This window comes from Phodopus roborovskii, unplaced genomic scaffold, assembly GCF_943737965.1.
Source record: "Phodopus roborovskii unplaced genomic scaffold, PHOROB, whole genome shotgun sequence".
In the NCBI taxonomy this organism is placed as follows: domain Eukaryota; kingdom Metazoa; phylum Chordata; class Mammalia; order Rodentia; family Cricetidae; genus Phodopus; species Phodopus roborovskii.
The window spans coordinates 36,452,457-36,472,819 of record NW_026125281.1 but is presented as its reverse complement, the minus strand read 5'-3'; the positions used below and the strand labels follow the sequence as shown (position 1 = coordinate 36,472,819).

General features: G+C 49.9%; 1 protein-coding gene across 1 annotated transcript in view; it reads right to left on the bottom strand.

Annotated features, from left to right (window-relative positions):
• The window catches only part of Endod1 (endonuclease domain containing 1), a 28,168-nt gene extending 11,649 nt beyond the window's left edge, over window positions 1-16,519 (bottom strand). The window contains exon 1 of the mRNA XM_051198955.1: window positions 16,114-16,519. Coding sequence (XP_051054912.1) covers window positions 16,114-16,413 — 300 coding nt within the window. The 5' untranslated portion in view covers window positions 16,414-16,519. The remainder of the gene's footprint in view (window positions 1-16,113) is intronic.
• Window positions 16,520-20,363: the final 3,844 nt, after the last annotated feature.

The window sequence follows — 20,363 nt, the reverse complement described above, 5'->3', positions numbered from 1 at the left end:
GTATACATTCACATCACACACATGTACACACACACACACACACACGTGCACATTCCTATGCCCCATCCACACAGGTATGTGCACACACATGTACACCAGGGTATTTGAAAGCCATGAATTTAGTCAGAGAGGGGAGCTGAGCATTGGCTCCTGGGCGTTGGGCTTTGGGTTACTCTACATCACAATGAATTATCCATCTGTGCAGGAGATCACATGGTACTGAGGGGACAAAATGAATGGAGAGGATGGGCATCAGGAGCACACGGGGGGGGGGGGGGGAGGGAGGGTGCCATCCCAGGTCGAGCGAGGGAAAGCTCTCAGAGGCAGGGAGGATCAGGGGCTGCTAAGGGACGTGGTAGTCGGCATGGGCACCACACAACATTCTGGGCAGAGCGGAGGGAGAGCTCAGGTCTTCAGCCTTGCAGGGCACGCCCTGGGGGAGAAAGGCTGCACAAGTCTCAGTGGGAACGGCAAGCATGGCCTGAAGATGGTGGCAGCAGAGACCGGTGCACGCGATACGAGGCTGCGTAGTAAAGCTTTCGTTTACTGCGGATGAAAAGAAGTCTGGCTTTGAAAACAAACAAACAAACAACCTCCTGGAAAGAGTTTCTGCATCTGCAGGGGCTGATGAAGAAATGAGGGTTTCTGTTCTGTGAGAAGAATGAATTGTTTCTTAAAGGTTCAGAGGCTTTACCCTGTGCTGGTGTTACCTTCTGAAACAGCTATTCCTTGTCCTACTCTGTATCTGAACCAACATCTCATGATAATAAATAAAACCTCTTAGAAGCTATTATAATACCAGAACACTAGTTTCCCCAATCAAAGAGCTAAAATGTCATCAGATAGCATCCTGTCTGTAAAGAAGCTTTCTCAATGTGGCTGCCGCTCTGGTGGGCCCAGCCATTATTTTAAACTTGCTTTGGTTTATGACTCCTTTCGTTCTGTGGAGCTGTAAAAACCTCATGAGACTCTTTCCACAATGGAACATGGAATTAGAGTAACCTAAAATTGTGTTCTTAGACCACGGTCACTCAAAATGGCTCCAGAATAAACTACCTCTGATTCCCTTTAAGATGAGAACTGTGAGTCAGGCATGATGTGTGCCTTTAGTTCCAGCAGAGGCAGGCAGATCAAAGCCAGCCAGGTCTACAGAGTGAGTTCCAGGACAACCAGAGCTACATAGAGAAACCCTGTCTCGAAAAACCATAAAAAGCTGGGGGGGGCGGTGCAGGGAGACAGAGAAAGAGAGAGAGACAGAGAGACAGAGACAGAGAGACAGAGACAGAGAGACAGAGAGACAGAGACAGACAGAGAGAGAGAGACAGAGAGAGAGAGAGAGCGCCATGGTTTTTACATTGACATCAGTTGCTGCATCTGTCTGTCCTGCCGAACTGAAAAGTCCAGGCCAGTGCCCAGCTGTCTCTGGTCCACACCTGGCACAACAGCCTGTCCATAGGACACATCCATGTTTCATCATATGTGCCAAAGACGGTGGAGAGATGGCAGACTGTTCTCTTTACTGCTGCCTCGAACCTCCACAAGGAAAAAGCAACAGCGATGAAGAGTCATGGAAGCAGTTATTAAACTTGGCAAAGGTTGCCTCGGCCAGGGTGGAGTTTCCTTCCCCTGGAGAATTTGAAGGCACAACTAGATAAGCACTCATGGGGACGGGTCAGTCTGTTGGGAGACAGTGAGCATCAGTTTAACTGCAGGCTGAGCCTTCCTATGCATTTGTTTTATTGTTCCACAAGATATAAAAATAGAATAGGCTGAATGGTATATGTTCTCAACTTGCTTCTGCAGAGTGAGAATGATGTGTGTACATGTGTGCCACGTGCACGCGTGCGTGTACACACACACACACAACATACATACATACACACACATAACATACACACATACAAATAACATACATACACACATACACATAACATACATACACACATACACATAACATACATACACACACATACAAATAACATACATACACACACATACACATAACATACATACACACATACACATAACATACATACACACACATACACATAACATACATACACACACATACACATAACATACATACACACATACACATAACATACATACACACTCATATAACGCACGCGCACACACACACACACACACACACACACACACACACTGCCCATCCCCACGGGGTGGGAGAAGTCCTTCTTTACCAGGAAGGGTAAGAACTTTGAGCTGGACCAATCAGATGCTCCTAGCAGAGCTGTCAGAGCAGAAAGGCCCACTGTGGCCACACACTGGAATTAAGTGTCCTTCAAAACCTCTCACCATCAACAACAAGGAGCTGCCTTACAACAGCAACAGCAACAGCAGAGCTCCTGTGAGCCACTCAGCAGTTTTAGGACACTGGAGAGACAGGAAGCCTTCCAGCTTTCAGAAAAAACAAAGCACTGACCCACCCGGAAAGAAATAAGCCTATCTCCCCACTGAGCATCTACAACCCCCCATCCCCTTGAGAACAGAAGCAGCTGTGCAGGAATTAGAAGGACGCAAATGTGGTCTCTTCTGCTGTTTTTAGACCTAGAAGTGGAGAGGTCTCCGTTTCCGGCACTGAGTGATGTCTGCCTGGCACTGAGGAGGGCCTGCTGGTCTTCCTCCCGGTGAATCACCTTCCTCTGGCCTCCCAGGCCACACACACACACACACCTTCCTGCTTTGGCTCCCAACACCCCTCCCGGCTGGGCACACCCAGAAGCAAATGACATGCAGGGACGCACAGACCACCTTCCCATCAACCGACTCAGCGGGAGGGGGAAGTAGCCCAAGGGGAAATTAAAATAGAACACGCCAATGCCAAGCTGGCAGCAAGTGTTGAAAAGGAAGCCCCAACGGGAGGCTGGCACCAGGGCGAGCCAGCCCTCTGGGGACTGCTCTTGGCTGGCCCTGCTCTCACTGAGGTCCCCATTCAACCTCCTGGGAACCTAAGAGAGCCCGATTCTTCTCAGGCCTCTCCAGCTTGCAGAGCCCTGTCAGGCTACAAACCCAGTTGTCTTGAGTTCTTTCCCCATGGCAGTCTCTTTTGCAATGCTCTCTACAAACTCACCCACTGGAAGGTTCCACATGCTCTCTTCCTTGGGTTTGAGAGGCATCTTAGAAACTTGGTTACTAAAACAAGGAGTCTGAAATGGTACATGCATCTTTAAGTGTGATTTCTGGACTGTTACATACACACATCTACACATGCACAATCTGGGAAGTTTGGCTATCTTTGAGTAATGGGATTCATTTTTTTATATACTTTGAATCTCAAAATAAAATTTGGTCATGAGTGTATGTTACTTTTGTATATATTTGAAGGAACAGCTACAGTGGCCGCTACAGCAAAAGGATTCCCTGAAGTTATTCTCAGCTCTACCTACAGCTGCTGGACCATACAGGGTTAAGATGGCACAGCTTTCAAACACCCGCAATATAAATCCCATGAGCCAATCCCAGCCTACAGGTTTTCATAAATAGGGTTTTCCTGTATCACCTGTGGCTGTCTTGTTAAAATAAAAATAGTTGAATAATTGCAGCAGAGACATCTGACGCACACCACCTAAGCTATTTATCATTTGGCCCATCATGGGAAAAGGTTGCTAGCCCCAGTGTTAGGCAATGAGGAGCAACCACAGCCCTGCCTCAATGGGACTTGGGGTTGAGTCATGTGGTGCTCAGTCACAGAAATCGCTGTATGGCTATGACATGCTGGCAAATACAGGTGTGGACGTGACATTATTGTTATGGAGTGGTCTGAATGAGAGTGGTCCCCATAGGCACCTCTGTTTGAATGCTTGTTCCCCAGCTAGAGGAACTGTTTAGGAAGGATTAGGAGTTGTGGTCTTGTTGGAGGAAATGTGTCACTTGGCCTTCTGCAGTTTCAACATGACATTCCCGGTGTGTTCTCTCTCTCTCTCTGTCTCTCTGTCTCTCTCACTCTGTCTCTCTCTGTCTCCTTCTTGTGGATCAAGATGTGAGCTCTCAGCGGCTTCTCCAGCCACCTTTCCTCAAGCCTTCAACCCACTATCACGAACTCTAGCTTTCTGGAACCATGAGCCAAATTAAACTCTTTCTTTGACAAGCTGTCTTGGTCATGATGTTTTATCACAGCGATAGAAACCCTAATTAAGACATGTGGGCCATTGGCCTAGTTAGGGAATATTTCAGAAAGCCAAAAGCAATATACATAGGTTGCAGTGTGTACCAAAGTTTTGTGGTGGGGTAAGTGATGGCCATTGAAGTAAGAATCAGAACGAAGCCCCAGCCCCGACACTGAAGGCAGAGCAAGGCGTGTGAGCCCAGATACAGCGGGAGGGAAGCAGTGATGGGCAAAGCAGCTCTGTGGGGTGTGATAAGGAGCCGTGCATTTATCAAAGAGAAACGTGGCGCCCTGAAGAAGGGAGGCGAATGTTCTGAGAATTTCTCTAGCTTCAGGGTAGTGCACAGAAGGACCACAGTGAGGCCAGGAAGGACAGGCTAACATTAGACACCAGGAAGTTGAGTTGCAACTTTCAAAGCGGGGGAGCACGAACCTCAGCATTGACATGGCAAAGGTCACAAAGTGAAGCTGGTGTGACTCAGGTGCAGAAAGAAAGGCCACCAGCTGTCTCAAACCGTCCTCATCACTGAAATAGGTATGCCTGATCCTAGGAGGCGTCTATGACAGCGGACCCAACAGAGACACCCAAGGATTGGGACACAACGGGCTGGTGGACCATAACCTCAGCTTCCCTTGCCATGTTCCCACTTGCCTTGACACAAGACTCAAGCCGTTCAAGAACACACACGATGGTTGCAATGGTGAGGGTTAAGTGACAATCTAGAACCACCAGGAAAGGGTATGGGGAATTGTCTGCTTTGGGTGGAACTGCGAATCATTGTTTTAATTAAGTTAATTAATGTGCAAAGACCAAGCCCATTGTGGGTGGCATCATTCACTAAGCTGGGTTGTTTGAGCTGTATAAAAATGGAGGACATGCAACCAAGCAAACAAGCATAAATGTATCCATTCTGCTCTTGGCCATGGATGAACTATGGCTACCTGTCTGAAGTTTCTACCTTAACTTCTGTACAGTGATAAACTGTGAACTGAAATGGTGAGCTGAAATTAACCTTTCTCCCCTAAACTGCTTTTTATCAGGGCAACAGAAATGAAACAAACAGGCCATTTCCTTAAGGGTCCTGTTCAGTCATGCATACCAGTCCATTCAGTCAGCAATTGCATTTGGATCCATTCCTTCCCTTTATTATGAATGTAAGATAATGTCAAACACGGTTCCTGGAGTCCCCAATGCCCTCTCAAAAATGTAACCCTCAACCTGCCTACCTGTTCAAAGCATGCACTTGACATCTTCATCATAAAACCCCAGATTAGGGTACAAAGTCAGAGTATTCACTGACCAGGATTCCTTTCCGGCTAAGTTAATTCAGCCCCCCAAATAATGAAGACAAGAGGAAATGGTTCCTAAAAGCCCAATGACTCCTCTTTCATTGTGTGCTCTTAGTTGATAATTGACAGCAAAAAGACTAATCACAAACTTTGGTTTGCACTGGAAATATCCCTACAGGCTCATGTAATGAACCACGTTTTCCCCCAATGGAGAACATTATTTTCCAAAGCTCTTGACACTTAGAATGTGGGCCTTGCTGGTAGAAGCAGCTCACTTATCATAGAATAATAAGGATCAGGAAAAACAGATAGGCTGAATAGATGTTTATTCAGGGAGAAATAACTTACAACAGAGACAGATGAATGCCAGCAAGGTCCTGGTCCTAAGATGCCTCTGGATGCTCTCTGTCTCTGTCCAGCAAGCAAGATAGTGCTCCGGGGCCCCTTCCCTGAACCTAGTTACCCCAGGTAACATCCGCCCCTGTCCCCATCCCCCAGTGGGCGTGGTCTGTGCCACAGGTGTGGACATAGTGAGTATCTCGCTACAATTCCCCTTTTAGTCTAAAGAAAAGATTTAGGCTTGATACAAAACTATTTACAAAATAGTGAACAACAAGTGTGCTCTAAGAAAAGGAAAATCGAGAACAAAACGACCTACATATCTAGTCCTAGGGTGGAGGCATAACAGAGTTTACAATAGAGTTGTCCTAAGCTGGAAAACTTAAGTCTAGTACCTAATATATCTAACCAGGAAGAGAGAATAATATTTGTGTTGGTCTAATCTTTAACCTCATTAAAGACCTGAGAAGGAAAATAACAATACTAGAGTAGACAGGAAGTACGGATGGGCAACTTCCAAAAGATGCAGCAAGGACAGAAACAGCAAGCCACCTGAACAGTCACCCAAGGTCTCACAGCAACGTTGGTACAGCCAGTTTGGGCTGAGGCCAAGAGAACTTGACAGACCACAACAACAGCAGGGAGGTAGAATGGCTGTCTTACCCTGACTTGGCAAGGTTCAGCAGTCTTTTATGTTTGTCTCCTGCAAGCACATAGGACTGCATGTCCAAATCAGTGGTCAAGGTGGGGGTAGTTTTTGCCCAAGAGACCATTAGCTGAGGCGATTGTGGAATCCAGCAGGAGCAACAACAGTGTCCAACATATTTTTAGGAAAGTGCATGGTGCTGTCAGGAGCAACAGTGTCTCATGTCAATGGAGTACTAATACTAAAACATGTAAATGCCATGTTCTGCAGGCCTTTGAAATGACTGAAGATTAAGCATCTATATCTGACTAATCTCATAGGTAAAGGAAACATGGGTGAAGATAATCTGTAATACTCAGAAACCTAGCTATAAAACTGGTTGAAACTTCCCTGAGTAAAGTAGGGACAAATACTTAAACAATATAACTATGCACGTGCACACACACACACACACACACACACACACACACACACGTAAATCTCTAAAACAGAGGTAGAGTAGAAATGTCTAGACCAGAGGTAGAACCAAATAGTGCAGCATGATAAAAATATCCTAAATTGTATCAATATACAAAATGTCTTGAACATAAGTAAAGGTATACATACATAGAATATGGTAAGGATATTGTGCACAAAACATCATAAATAGAAATATTTTACACAATATAACAAAATATAATAAAAACAAACTTCTGCTTTAAGTTGTTTCAGACGGAGATGTGTGTATGGCAGCTGCCTGGGCTACCTAACAGGAATGGGAACCCTGCTTTACTACAGAACTGACTGTGGCACCTGAAGGCATCTGATGTGTGACCGACTAAAGGTCTGGCATCTCTGCCTTCATACTGTGTCTGCCTCTTGCTGTCTTAGCCTCTGAGTCCTGGAGACACGCTGATAACTTGAAACTGTTGTCTGAGACAGTGGGCATGGTTAACGTGACCCATGGCCCCTTGGCTGGTGTCTCCTCTCCTCTTCCTTGTGGTTTTCCCCCCTCCTTAAGCACCCAACCTTATCACAAAGCCCAGACCGATCAACAGGACCAAGGCCTTACGGAAAAGGATAACACCAGCATCAAGAGTGACTCTCACTTTCCAGACGAAGCCACCAGCCTTGAACCCACCAAGCACAAAGCCAGAATGTTTATGCAGAAGAAGGAAACATCACCGAAAGCCATGCCCTTGTCTGATGCGCATGCGTGGCTTGACCTGTAAGTTAGCTCTGCCCTGTACCACCTCATCTAGTCCCTGAGGTGGGCTCCCTCCGTTACTGACTCAGTAAGTTTCAGGTTGTGCTAGGCTCCTGTGGCTGTAGTTCCCTGGAGAGCTAGGCTTCCTGCAGGGATAGAGACAATGCAGCATGACACCTTGAAGGTGTCACACATTTGTAATGTTCAGAACTAAGCCCCAAACACACGCACGCACACACACACACACACACACACACACACACACACACACACACACAGAGAGAGAGAGAGAGAGAGAGAGAGAGAGAGAGAGAGAGAGAGAGAGAATTTATTGAGGAATGACCAACACATCGAGAAGCAAACGTGTACTGTATACAATCTTGAGGAGTTTGGGTGCAAGTGAACACCCCAGAGCCAACAGGCCAAGGTGGCAGGCATATCGAACAATCTAGCACCTTCCAAGGTTTCTTTGTGTCAGTGTTTCTTGCTGGATTGCAAGCGCGTGTGTGGAATAGGAGAGCCTGGCATGAGATCTACCCTCTTGTGATGGTTAGTGTTAACTGTAAAACTGACAACATACAGAACTTCTTGGGAGACGCGTCTCTGGAAATTGTATGTGGAAGATTATCTTTCTATGTTAAGGCAAGAAGACACACCCACTGTGGGTGGCACCATTCCCTGGGCAGGGAGACTCAGTACTCATAAGAGTCGAGAAGATAAGCCGAGCAGGGAACACGTGCATTAATTCACCGCTCTCTGTTCTTTACTGTGTGTGATGTGACAGCTTCTTCAAGCTCTGGACACCGCGACTTCCCTGTAATGACACATGTGACCTGGAATTATAAACCAAATAAACTCTTCCTCATGTATGGTTTTCGGCAAAGCATTTTGCTACAGCAGCAGACAGGGAACGCTGTAACAACTCTTTTGGTGTGATGAACAGCATCACCAAATGTAGGTACACCCTGTGCAGACTTCCAGAAGATATCCACCCAGTGCTACTCATTTCCCCAGGTCCAGTAGCCACCACAGCATCCTTGCTCTCTCAACCAACACCAGCTCCTGACATGCTCCCAAACCGGCTCTTCCAGGACCAAAAGTCCTCTTAATCACAACTCCGCCCATCCTCTTACCCAGAGATCCTTAGTCCTTTCTTCAGAATGCACTGAGAACCACACAGCCATGTCACAAGCCATCGCTGTTTCTGCTGGGTTACACACTTCTATCTAGTCTCCGGTTCTATCTAGTCTCCAGTTCTGCCTTCGGCCCACCCACGCTCCTGTTCGCATGCACGACAGCACCAAAACCATTCTATTGCATGTGCAGTGCACCGTGCTGTCAGCCTCTGCTCAGAGCCCTGCGGGGGACTTCCCATTTCCCACTGTGGGAAGTCCATTCTTCCCCAAAGCCCAGCAGCACCTGCCTGCGTGGGCCACACCCCTCCCCTCTTCTAAACTCATTTTCAGCTATGCTCCACACAGCCATGCTGACCTCTTGTTTCCTTCTCGAACAAAGCCTGCGCATACCAGGGGCCTTTGCCCTTACAATTCCTTTTGCCTGGAATGTTCTTGCCCTAGATAACTGGTCAATGGCTTCTTCCCTTCCATCAGGATTGTACTCAAAAGTGACTTTCTCAGTGACATCATTGCAAGGAAAATCTTTCCAACCCCACTTTTCTTGATATCGTATATTAATTTATTTTTCTCCTCAACACTTAAAATTACTGCCGTGCAACATTTTTTTTCATGTACCATTTTGCTTGTCATCTGTTTCCTCTGTCAGATACCAGGCCCTAAGACAGAAGGTAATATTGTCTATATGGTTCGCCGATGGGATCTCAGCAATAACAGGCTCAATGAATACCCATTGGCTCAGTGAATTCTGGAGTAAAGATCATTGGGTTTGGGGAAAGTGTTGTGTGTCTCTGCTAACAGAAGGGCAATCACAGCTCAGGAGAATCTGAAATGAAAGTATAAGTTAACTAAAACATAATGTTTGATTTATATTTTTAAATAATGCTTTCCTTTGGGGTGAGCTACACTTCTGTCTGGTAGAGTGAATGAAAACACAACAGGATGGGTGAATGGGCCTCCCACACACGGTTCTTCTGTGAGCAGATAGACACAGAATCAATTACTGCCCTCACCCATGCTGGGCTTTGTGGAATTAAAAGGAAGGTGATGGCACACAGATAGGCATTGCACCTCAAGTATGGGAAATCCTGGTTCCCCTTGAGTGGCACTTCTCACAGAGCGAGCCCTACAAGAGCCTACTGCCCCCGCTTTACTGTTAGTGCTGGCAGGGGTGTGGATGCCTTTTCAGGTCCGCAGGCCAGATGCCTGCAGTGAGGAGCTAGAAGCCCAGGGATTAACATGCTCATGTCTTAAGGAATGCTCCATCTGATCACCAGGAGCCAAAAGCTGAGCCGCCAGCAACATGAAGCCGTGATTTTGAGAGCCACGTGTTTGTGACAAAGCCATGGTTCTGTCCAGTGAGACAGCGGATCTACTCAGATGGCTGGACTCTGGAGAAACGTTCAACGTTTTCATTGAAACACTTTGATACAATACATGCTGTTCACACTTTTCCCCTTCCCAAGCTCCTCCCAGACCTTTCTCATCTTCCCAGACACTCAACTCCAGGATTTCTCTCTCTCTTAAAAAGAAAACAAATATCCATGGGGTGGGCGTGTGTGTGCCAGGGGCATGTGTGGAGGGGGTCAGAGGGCAAGTCTTTGGGACCGTTTTCTCCTCCCACCATGTGAGGACCACGGGTCAAGCTCAGGCCCTCCCTCAGAGAAGATTGGAGCGAGAAAGTTGGGTTCTCAGCACCAAAGAGGGTACAGCAGCCTGGGCACCGCAATCTGCCACCTGAGTGTCCTCGGATAAGTTAATTAGCAGCTTTGATCATGAGCTTTCTAAACTATAAAGCACGGGTCACCTGGTCTAGAGTCATTACATGATTAAAAAAACTTCAATAGTGAAGACCTTTGCCAGATCTAGTACGAAGACTTAGCACTAGGTAGATGTGCTCCTGGTGGAGGGCAAGCCCTTAGCATGATGACCTGAAGCTTAATGGGAATGCTGGATCCACAGATGATGGAAGGCCCAGGGAAGGAAAAGGCTCCTGCACTCTGAGGAAGCTGTAAGTGATTGGCAAGGCAGCCTCCCCCTAGTCCTGCACTTCAGCCTCACCCAGGTCCTCATGTGGCCTCCCTCACTGTTTGTGACACAACACTTCTTGGTTGCTCGGCACCGGAAAGGGTGGAGGTGTCTCTGATACCTGTCTGTTGTTGCTGGTTTTCTATCAGTCTATTCCATTCACGCATGCACACATCCATCCACGGTGCATCCATCGTCTATCCATGCATTCATCTGTCCATCATGCACCCTTATATCAATGCACCCATCCGCCAAGCATCCATCATGTACCCATCTATCTACCATGTACATATCCATCCTCATGCACGCAGCTATCTGTGTGCACATCCAAGCACCATGCACCCATCCATACACACATGCATATATCCATCTGATTTTTCACTCCTTCAGACTCTCCCTACACACATGCTGAGTACTGACATGTGTAGTGATATTCACCTTGTCTGCACCTGTGGCATAGACCACGCCCACTGGGGGTGGAGACAGGGTGGGATGTGATGGGGGGGGGGACTAAGGCTGAGGAGGGGGCTCAGAGAGCTCTCTTGCTTGCAGCACGGGACAGGAGGACATCCGGAAGCATCCTGGGGACCAGGAACCTGCTGGTGTTCATCTGACTATGTTGTAAGTTTTTTCTCCCTGAATAAACATCTATTCGGCCTATTAGTCTCTCCTGATCCTTACTAAACATCAATAGATATGAATGTGGGATGTAGAGTATTTGAGAACATTCACGTTGAGGGATCTATGTGGTTGTGCAAAAGGCACCTACATAGCGTGTGCATTTGTGATTACTGGGCACCCTTTAAATAGTGACAAAGTATACACATTAATCCTAGCTACATTTTTCTATAGTCCCAACTACACTGCATGCCTACTATACTGGTTTGTTTATTTTCACAATCCCACTTTACAATGGACGCCACTATTGCTTCAGACACCAGGTCACACAGCAGGCCTGGAATCTAAACTAAGCTGTACATAGAGCCTTCAGTGTGGTGGCTTCTACACACCTGTTCTCTGGTGCAGTGAAGAGGGGGCTGAGGTGACAGTAAAATATGTGGCCAACTGCTCCTGGGTGTGTAGGGAGGAAGCAACCATCAGAAACTAGAGACTGAGGAGTCGGTGTTCTAAGGGGGAAACTTCGTGTGCATTCACTGAAATATGAAATATAACGTCGCCAGGTCATCTGGGAACAGCCCCAGCACTGCAGAGCCACTGAAGCTCGACAGTATTTCTGCATGTGCGTGTTTCCACTCGCCTGTGGCAGTGGGAAAGAGGAGAAATGCAGATTCTCACACGAAGGAGACACGACAATCCCCAAGCACATGGAAAGAACTCTAGACTAGAAGCAATGCGTCCTGTGTTGAGATCCAAGCTGTGTGACCTCAGACACCAGTTAACCTCTCTGAACCAATTTCCTAGTGTCAACAATGAGGAGATGGCGATGAATCTATCTTAACGTATCTTCTAAGCTCAGTGGATATCCAGTGCCATCACTGGCTGAAAGGCCATTCCCTTTAATGTTCATCTTTATAAAATAAGGCCTTTCATGCATGATTTGGGCATGAGTATACTTTGGAAATCATTGGTATCATATATAAAATTATTCCGTTTGCCACTGAAGATTTGGACAACCCTGTTCCTTGAATCCAACACTGCTCTCAGGTTCTGGAGTCTCGGGTGGAATGTCCCCAGACAGGGTAGTCATGGGAAGTCATGTCCCCGTCTCTCACCATCCGTCCACGTTAGGTTGAAAGGTGAGTCTTTCTCCGGCAGGCCTTTCTCTACATTGCTCTTTCTGTATCTCAAAGCTTTCTATCACCAGGATGTAGGGCTGGGGATTCTGGGGCCTGTGGGCACAGATGGAAACCAAGGCCCCAAGGCTCTGAGCTAGTAGGAGAGCTCGTGCTGGATGGGAGGCCACAGAGAAAGACTCTGAGCTCTACCTGTACATGTGTTGACAGCAGGGGCTGCTTGCCAGCAATAAGGACAAGTTTCTGACCAGGGAAACACCCCACCAAAAGCACCCACACAGAGTCACTCACGCCACGCCACACTCACGCCATCCTCTGGCTCACAGTTATTTGATCCATTATTAGTTAACTCCTTTCTGTGTGCTAAACTCTGCATCTGCAAAAGTGAGTAACCTATGTCCTACATCCTCAGCCAGAATCCGAGGGCTCAAGCAGGGGAGACAGACAGACAATAGGGTTAGACGATTACAAAACACGGCAGTAAGTGCAAAAATGAAGAAATCAAAGCTGGCATGACGGTGCATGCCTTTACTCCAGTACTCAGGAGGCAGAGGCAGGAGGTTTCCCTGAGTTAGAGGCCAGCCTGGTTACAGAGTGAGTTCCAGGACAGCCAAGACTACACAAGGAAACCCTGTCTCAGAAGGAGGGGGAGGAGGAAAAGAATAATCAGCCACGGTGAGCAAAGCCTGCAATCCCCATAGGACAGAGGTGCAGGCAGGGGCTAGTGAGCATGAGGGCAGCCTGAGCTACACAGCAAGACCCTGTGGAGAATGAGGAGAGAGCCTAGTACAGGAGAGCCTAAGAGTGTGGTCCTTACTCAGGAGGAGGGCTGTCCCGTACGGAGTTCTCTGGAAAAAGATACTCAGGCAAAGGTGTAAGGGTAGAGTGGGGGAAGGCGAAAGGTCAAGGTCGGTCGGTGGGAGCTGTGAGGAAGGCATTCCAGGGGACCACAGGTAATGCAGGCCGGGCAACATTCCATTCCTGCGGGGTGTGGTGACAGAAGGGATACAACTTAGCCAGGAACTAAGATCCAACCCCCAAAGGCTCTTGTGAAAGGAGGTGCCCAGCCTGCTGCTTGAACTTTGTTCGCGGGGTGTTGAGTACACGTACACCGCCTCCAAGGTTTTAGGCACCAACGACGACATTTCTGCATCTTCCATTCAGAGGCCTCTTTCAGGGGCCAGGCTGTGAGAGAGCTGCCCGGCTGCCCAGCTGGGCTGGTGCCACCCTGCCTGACTCATTGTCATAGGCAGTGCTGAATTGCCTGCCTCCTGCCTCCTGGACATCTTGGTCATGCTGACCTCATAAGGTGCTATGGGTACAAAAGGACTTGGCCACAGAAACTTCTTGGAAGCAGCTAGAAGTACACACTGAGGCCAGAGCGGGACTTGCGGCGGACGGGCGGACGTTGGCTGAGCTGCAGGTCTTGGACAGAGGCGGACAGCCTGCTGTTGTTTCCAAAGGCACCTGCACGTCTGTCCCCTCCCTCCCCTTTCCTTCCCTTCAGGGTTCTTTGGTCCCCTTGCTGACTTCAAGGCAGGGTACTGCAGGGAAAAGTGGCCTCAGTTCTCAGCCTTGGCGACTCTCCAACAGCATTGGGGGAGAGGAATGAATGGCTTTGCTTGCTTGCTTGCTGCTTGATCTAAGACATTCTCATGTGGCCCAGGCTGGCCTGGAACTCACTATACAGCCTGAGGATGCCCTTGAACTTCTGATCTGAATGCTAGAACTGGAACTGGATGCATGAGCCCCATTTTATGCAGTGTTGGGGATAAAACATACAGCCACGTGCATGCCAGGCAAACACTGAGCCATAATCCAGTACTCCAGCACCTTCCAGAAGCTAGGACATCTCAGCTCCAGCTTCCATTCTATTCCCTCGGCTCTACCCCTCTATTTCTCCATAGCCTCACCACATCAATCCACTCAGGGTCTCTACAGCCTCCCCGTCAAACCCTGTCCTCTCTGACTCCCTTAATAGCAGGTTCGTGGCTCTCTCTGTCTCCCCTGGTGGCCCCTTCCCCTGCTCCTCCCTCCCACGGCTCCCTTTATTCTGAGCCCTTGGGTTCCACAGTTTATAATACAGTATTGGCTTACCTGCCCCAATCATTCCCAAGGATGGGTTCAAGAATCTGCCACGCCCACCCTATACAAAGACAAGCTGCAATCTCTTCTTCCTCCCTCTTCCTCTCCTTCCTGAACCCCACCTAACCCTTCCAGGCTCAGCACAAATGCCAGCCAGACCCTAAAGCTTCCCGTATCACCTTACCAACGGATTAAGTCTAAGAGGCCTCTGCTGACCTTGGTTAAATTATGTGTTCTGTGAACAGCACAAGAGAAGCTAGTACTTACTGCCCTGTGCCTCCGGAGAACTGAACACACAGAAGTCACTTAACCCCCAAGCATCCTATGTTATTACCACCCTGTAGTCCTCACGGGCCAACAGTTAGTCTAGAGGAAGCAGGATTTCAATGCACACAGACAGGCAGCGGGTGCGATCAGGGTGTATTAAGAATTCTCATGACGTCACCCTGTGTAGGTTTGTCCCTCCAGATGCTAATGGGCTCCTTGGTAAGAATGGACTAGGTTGCTGCTCTCTTCCCAGACCCAGGGCACATAAAGAACTTAGGTTCTAGAGGCACACTGGGGGAAAGTAATTTCAGATCGGCATCTGTCTTCCCTACATTCACAAAGACAGTAACTTCTCACTGGCCTGGCTTCACAGGTCCTGCGGATTAACAAGCTGCTGGAAGGAAGGATGTAAGAGGTAATATTGGCGCAGACTGCCTGGGAACCTGCCTGGCCAAGATCTGATAGCCTGAAATATGATAGAGGTTACAGCCCACACACTCAGGTGGAACCACCTGAGACCCTGAACTTTTGTGACGGTGGCCAGCAGGAACCAAAGGCCGTGGGTGGACACGCAGCGCTGGGAGGCTGGGGAGAGGTCAAAGAGAGGCAGGGCACGGTGTCGGTGTCGCAGGAGATCTGGCACAGGAGAGCCAGTCAGCAGGTTCTGCAGGGCCCATAGAAGCCTGAGTGAGTCCTGCCACCAGACAGACCCAGCACTGTGAAAGGTGACGTGATTGCCAAGGGTCTGATAATCTATAGATATGGAGTCAGGAAGAACTGGTTTGTCCTTCCTGCGTGGGGACTACCCCACTGAGCTTCTCCAAGTCTGCCCACATTCTCAGTTCTAGCCTCAAGACCAGCTCATCTCACCAGCTTGGGGGGGGGGGGGGTCTGCAAGCTCCTGATCCTGTAAAGTGGGATGAACCTGCCCATCGCCCCCAATGAATGCCTGCAGATGGGACAAGCATCGGCCTGGAAAGCTTGTGCTTCCTGTGGATCTCAGTCTCCCAGTCCAGGTCCCTACTACCCAGGAAACCAACCAGACGCTGCAGACGTCTGCGCCCGCAAGGAGGGAGGGCCAGCTCCCCAGGGGACCTCCCGCCCTTGCAGCGGCTTAAGTGGCGACTCCCACCCAGGGCAAGGCAGGCTGCAACTGGGGGATGGGGAGTGGATCTGAACCTCGGGTCCCTCCGTCCCCTCCCGTCCCGTCCCGTCTCCCACACCCATTCGCCCACCGGCCCTGGCCGAACCCTGCCTACCTGCGGCTCCAGAAGCCCGCGCTGCTCCGCACTAACGAGCGCCGGGCGAGAGGCGCGAAACGCGGAGAACACGGGGATGCGGTGGCCCGGGCTGTACAGGGTGGCAAAGCGCTCGGCGCCCGCGAAGCGCTGACAGATCCTCACGTGCGCCTCGGTCGCCAGCCCGGCGGGCGGGGTCCCCGCGTAGAAGAAGCGGTCGCACTCACCGAAGCCCGCTTGGTGCGGGGGCAGCAGCCGGGCCTGCAGCAGCCCCGCCAGGGCCAGGAGGCCGCCCAGCGCGAGCCAGCGCGCACAGCCCATGGCGGCCTCTGCGCGGCCGGGCGCCGCAGGAGCAGGGAAGTCCGCGCTGCGCCGCTCGGGCGGGGCGGCTCCCGGCCAAGGCCGCGCCCCTTCTCCGCCTCCGCCCCGAAGATGGCTGCGGGGCTCGGGCCGGCTTTCTGCGGAGTGGAGACTGCTCACCTGCCACCGCCTTGCGGCCGAGGGCCGCCCCACCCCCCGCGCTTCTGCCCTAGTCCAAGGGACGGTCCCCAGGGCTGTGCCAGGCTTGCTGGCACCAGGGCCCTCGGGGATGCACAGAGGCGGGAGATGCCCGCACAGCAAAGCTCTCCGGAGCCTGTGCCTGCCCTTCCGCGTCAGTCCCTGGGAGGTGGTGGAAACGCATCTAATCCCAGCACTCCAGTGGCAGAGGCAGGAGGATCTCTGTGAGTTCGACGCCAGCCTGGTCTACAGAGCGAGTTCCAGGACAGCCAGTGCTGTTACACAAAGAAGCCCTGTCCAGAAAACAAAACAAGCAAACAAAAACAAAAAACAAAAAACAAAAAACACCCCGGCTTAATGGCAGTCATGGTGGTAGAGGCAGGGAGGACCTGTAATTCAAAGTTCAACAGGGCTCCGTAAGACCCTACATCAAATAAATAAATAAATAAATAAATAAATAAATAAACAAACCCCGTTAAAGGAGGCTCCTAGGCTGACCGCATAGCGCTGCTGTGGTTTCCTAGGTGCTTGGGTTAGACATCGAACTGAAACTCAGAAGGGAAAGGGGCCGCCAGCACGCTTTATCCCTCCTCCTGCTTGTAAGTCCCTGCACACCCCCACCTGGACCTGGTATAGTGATAAGAAACAAGAGCCTGAGAAGATGGCATCTGACCTGGGAGCAGGAGGAAGCAACCCAAGCTGGGCGACTTTCCCCAGAAGGGAAAGGCTTGTGGGAGACCTTGAGAAGGCTGCCGGTGTGCAGAGCAGCCCAGGTTCGTGAGAGGAGTACTCCCTAGCATGTGAGAAGCCCCGAGAGCCTCGCCAGCACTGTATAAACGAGCTGTGTGTGCACGGAGAGGAGAGGGGTACCAGGAGTCCAAAGGCAGCGTCGGCTTGAGACCCTGTCTCAAAATTAATTAAACTTTATACAAAGCGACAAGTGGTAGCCAACTTAAAGGTTTTCTCAGAGCCACTAATGGAATATATTATAACCCGCCGTTTGGAAAGAATATGATAAATTAGGTTAATGAGCCAAACAAGGTGACTCGGGTTTATAATCCCGGGGCCAGGAGAATTAAGAATTTGAGACCAGCCTGGGCTACAAAGCAAGACCAATCTCAAAAAAGAAAAATCAAACGAAAAAAATGGCTGAAAACTGGGGTCCTTCGATCATATTTCAGAGCAGAGACCGGTGTACCGGAGTGGTCAGAAAGAATGTAAGCAGGAGCAGGCTAGGGAGAGCCTTTAGTGGTCACGGTGATTGCCATGCAAAGGAGGGTTGGGGTCAGATACGAACATGAGAGGCTGTTTGAGTTTGATGCACAGAACCTGAGTCAGAAAGCAGGGCACAGAGACACCGACTGTAATTCCATGCTGGGAGGCAGAGGAAGGCGGGTCCTTTGGGCTGGAAGGTTAGGCTTGCCTAGTTGGTGAGTTCAGGCCAAAGAGAGTTTGAAGTGCGCGCGCGAGCGCACACACACACACACACACACACACACACACACACCCCTTACCCTCACTGTAACTTTGAGTTTCATCTCAGTCTCCTATGAGTGGCTGTCAGATATAAACGACATCTGCACGCCCCACAGGTAATCTCATCCACTCTCTTGCTGTTTGCTCACAGTATGAGACACTGCTTTGGATTCTTGTTTTGTTTTACTTTGTGATTTTTTTTTACATGTTCACCTTTCAACAATAAAAATTATAGTTTTGAATTTGCTTTTGAAAATTACAAATGTCCCTGCTCTGAGATCCTGAAAAAAAAAAAAAATTCCAGGGTAGGGAGGCCTAGAGCTGATTCAGATATTTGCTGCGTGATTATTCCAGGTGACGCCAGTCTTAGCAGCATCCAGGAACGCTCATCCGTCCGTCTGTCTGCGCCTTGGTCACCCCCGAGTCTCTTTCTTCCTGCTGATGCTGTTCACAGAGGGTGCAGCTTGGGCCTGAGTTCCTCTCCCCCCTGCCACACAGCACCTGTCCAGCTGCGGCCTGAGCAAGAGACAGCGGTGAGGTAAAATACAATGGCATCGCTGTATGTTTCTGCGGTTCGGGTTCTACCCCACGTTGTCCCGACACAGTGACGGTCGCACCCAGCACCACACTAAATGCACCAGACCCTCATCGCTCCAGCTCCTTCTATTCCACTGCAGATGGGGTGACTTCCCACCAAACTAGGACTCCCATCACTCTGCTCCAATCACTCTTCCTGCGCCTTGCGATTAACCACGCTCACTGCTGATCCATCACAGGGCCCTCTTTCCTAGGCCTCCTCTCCCTCCTCTCCCACCACGCCCTCCTTGCGCCACGCCCTCAGAGCTGTTCAGTTTCTCCAGCTCCACTCAACCTTGAGCCTCTGCATCAGGAAGTGCTGCTCTCTCCCCTTCGCTTGCTTTTCCTCTACCCTCTGCCCTACCTACCTCACACCCCCAAGCCGCTCAGCTTCCCAGCAGTCTCAGACCTACCCCACCCACACACACCCAACTTGAGGTTAAAGCCCTTCCGATTGTCCCTGTGAAGGCCAGCATTCCCTCCTCCGCCTGTGTCATAACCGCCCTCACCCTTAGACGGGGTGTTTCAAAGTCAAATTCCAATGCAGGGAAGAAAGGAAGGGGGGGGGGGGCTTTTCTCTAAGACACTTCATTTCGCTTTATCGCTCCAGCTCGTTTCCTCTCAGAATGCCCCCTTTCTGACTTATTTTATGTGTGTGAGTGTTTCTCTGCCTGTGGTCTGGAACCACGTGTGCCTAGGGCCAGCGGAGGCCACCAGAGGCTGCTGGATCCCCTGGAACTAGAGTCATAGACAATTGTGAGCCCGTGGGATGCTGGGAGATGCATCTGGGACCCCAGCCTCAGAAAATCTCTCTCTCTCTCAACAGACTTAATTCACTTTATTTTTCTTTTATAAAAACCTTCACGTGGTGGCTGCAGCTAGAGCCTGGGTCCTCTGAACAGAGGCTCCCTGAGGGTTTTCATAAGATGGTCAGAGAATTCCTGATAAGAGGTCAGGGGTCAGGTAGCTGTAGGATGGCGTCAAAGGAGGCTTTGGCAGAGTTGCCCAGGGCGGCAGTGCAGCCCCTGGCTGATGTGTAGCAGTCATCAATGCAGGCCATCATCAGTATCTCCTTGGCCATCATCAGTATCTCCTTGGGCATCGTGGTAGCGATGACTCCAGTGCCTCTGGGGGCAGAGATGAGGCCACCAACACAGAGCCACAGTGGCCTGCCACTTTGCATGGAACAGTGTGGGGCTTGCCAATCTTGTTCCCCCAGTACCCTACCCACACAGGCACAATGGAAAGCTTGGCCAAGATGATGGCAGAGGCTACTTGGACCACTTAACACGAAGATCAACATAACCATTGTAGTTGCCAATGTGTCAAAAGCTTTGAACCTGGTCTGCTGCTTCTGCATGGACACGATCTTTAGAATCTCATCCTCTTGGGATGTGCCCAGGAAAAAGCCACAATCTCAGATTCCTTAGTGGGTAGGGGAACAAGCAGGTCTCCAGGGACTTGATTTTCATGACCTTGACCAGGCAGCCCAGCTTGGTGACAAAGATCCACTCCTTGTTTTACCTCCAGGAGCCCCATGGCCTTGACCGACACCACGGCCCCTAAGGCAGTGGCTGCCCCTCCCACCCCCGTCCTAGGACACCTTTCTCCTGCTGCACAGGGTCACCCACTACATTGTTGTTTCCCATGGAAAAAGCAGCCAGCGAAGTGTCTTAAATGCCCACCATGGGCCAGTGGCTGCACTAGCTGCTGGGTATTCA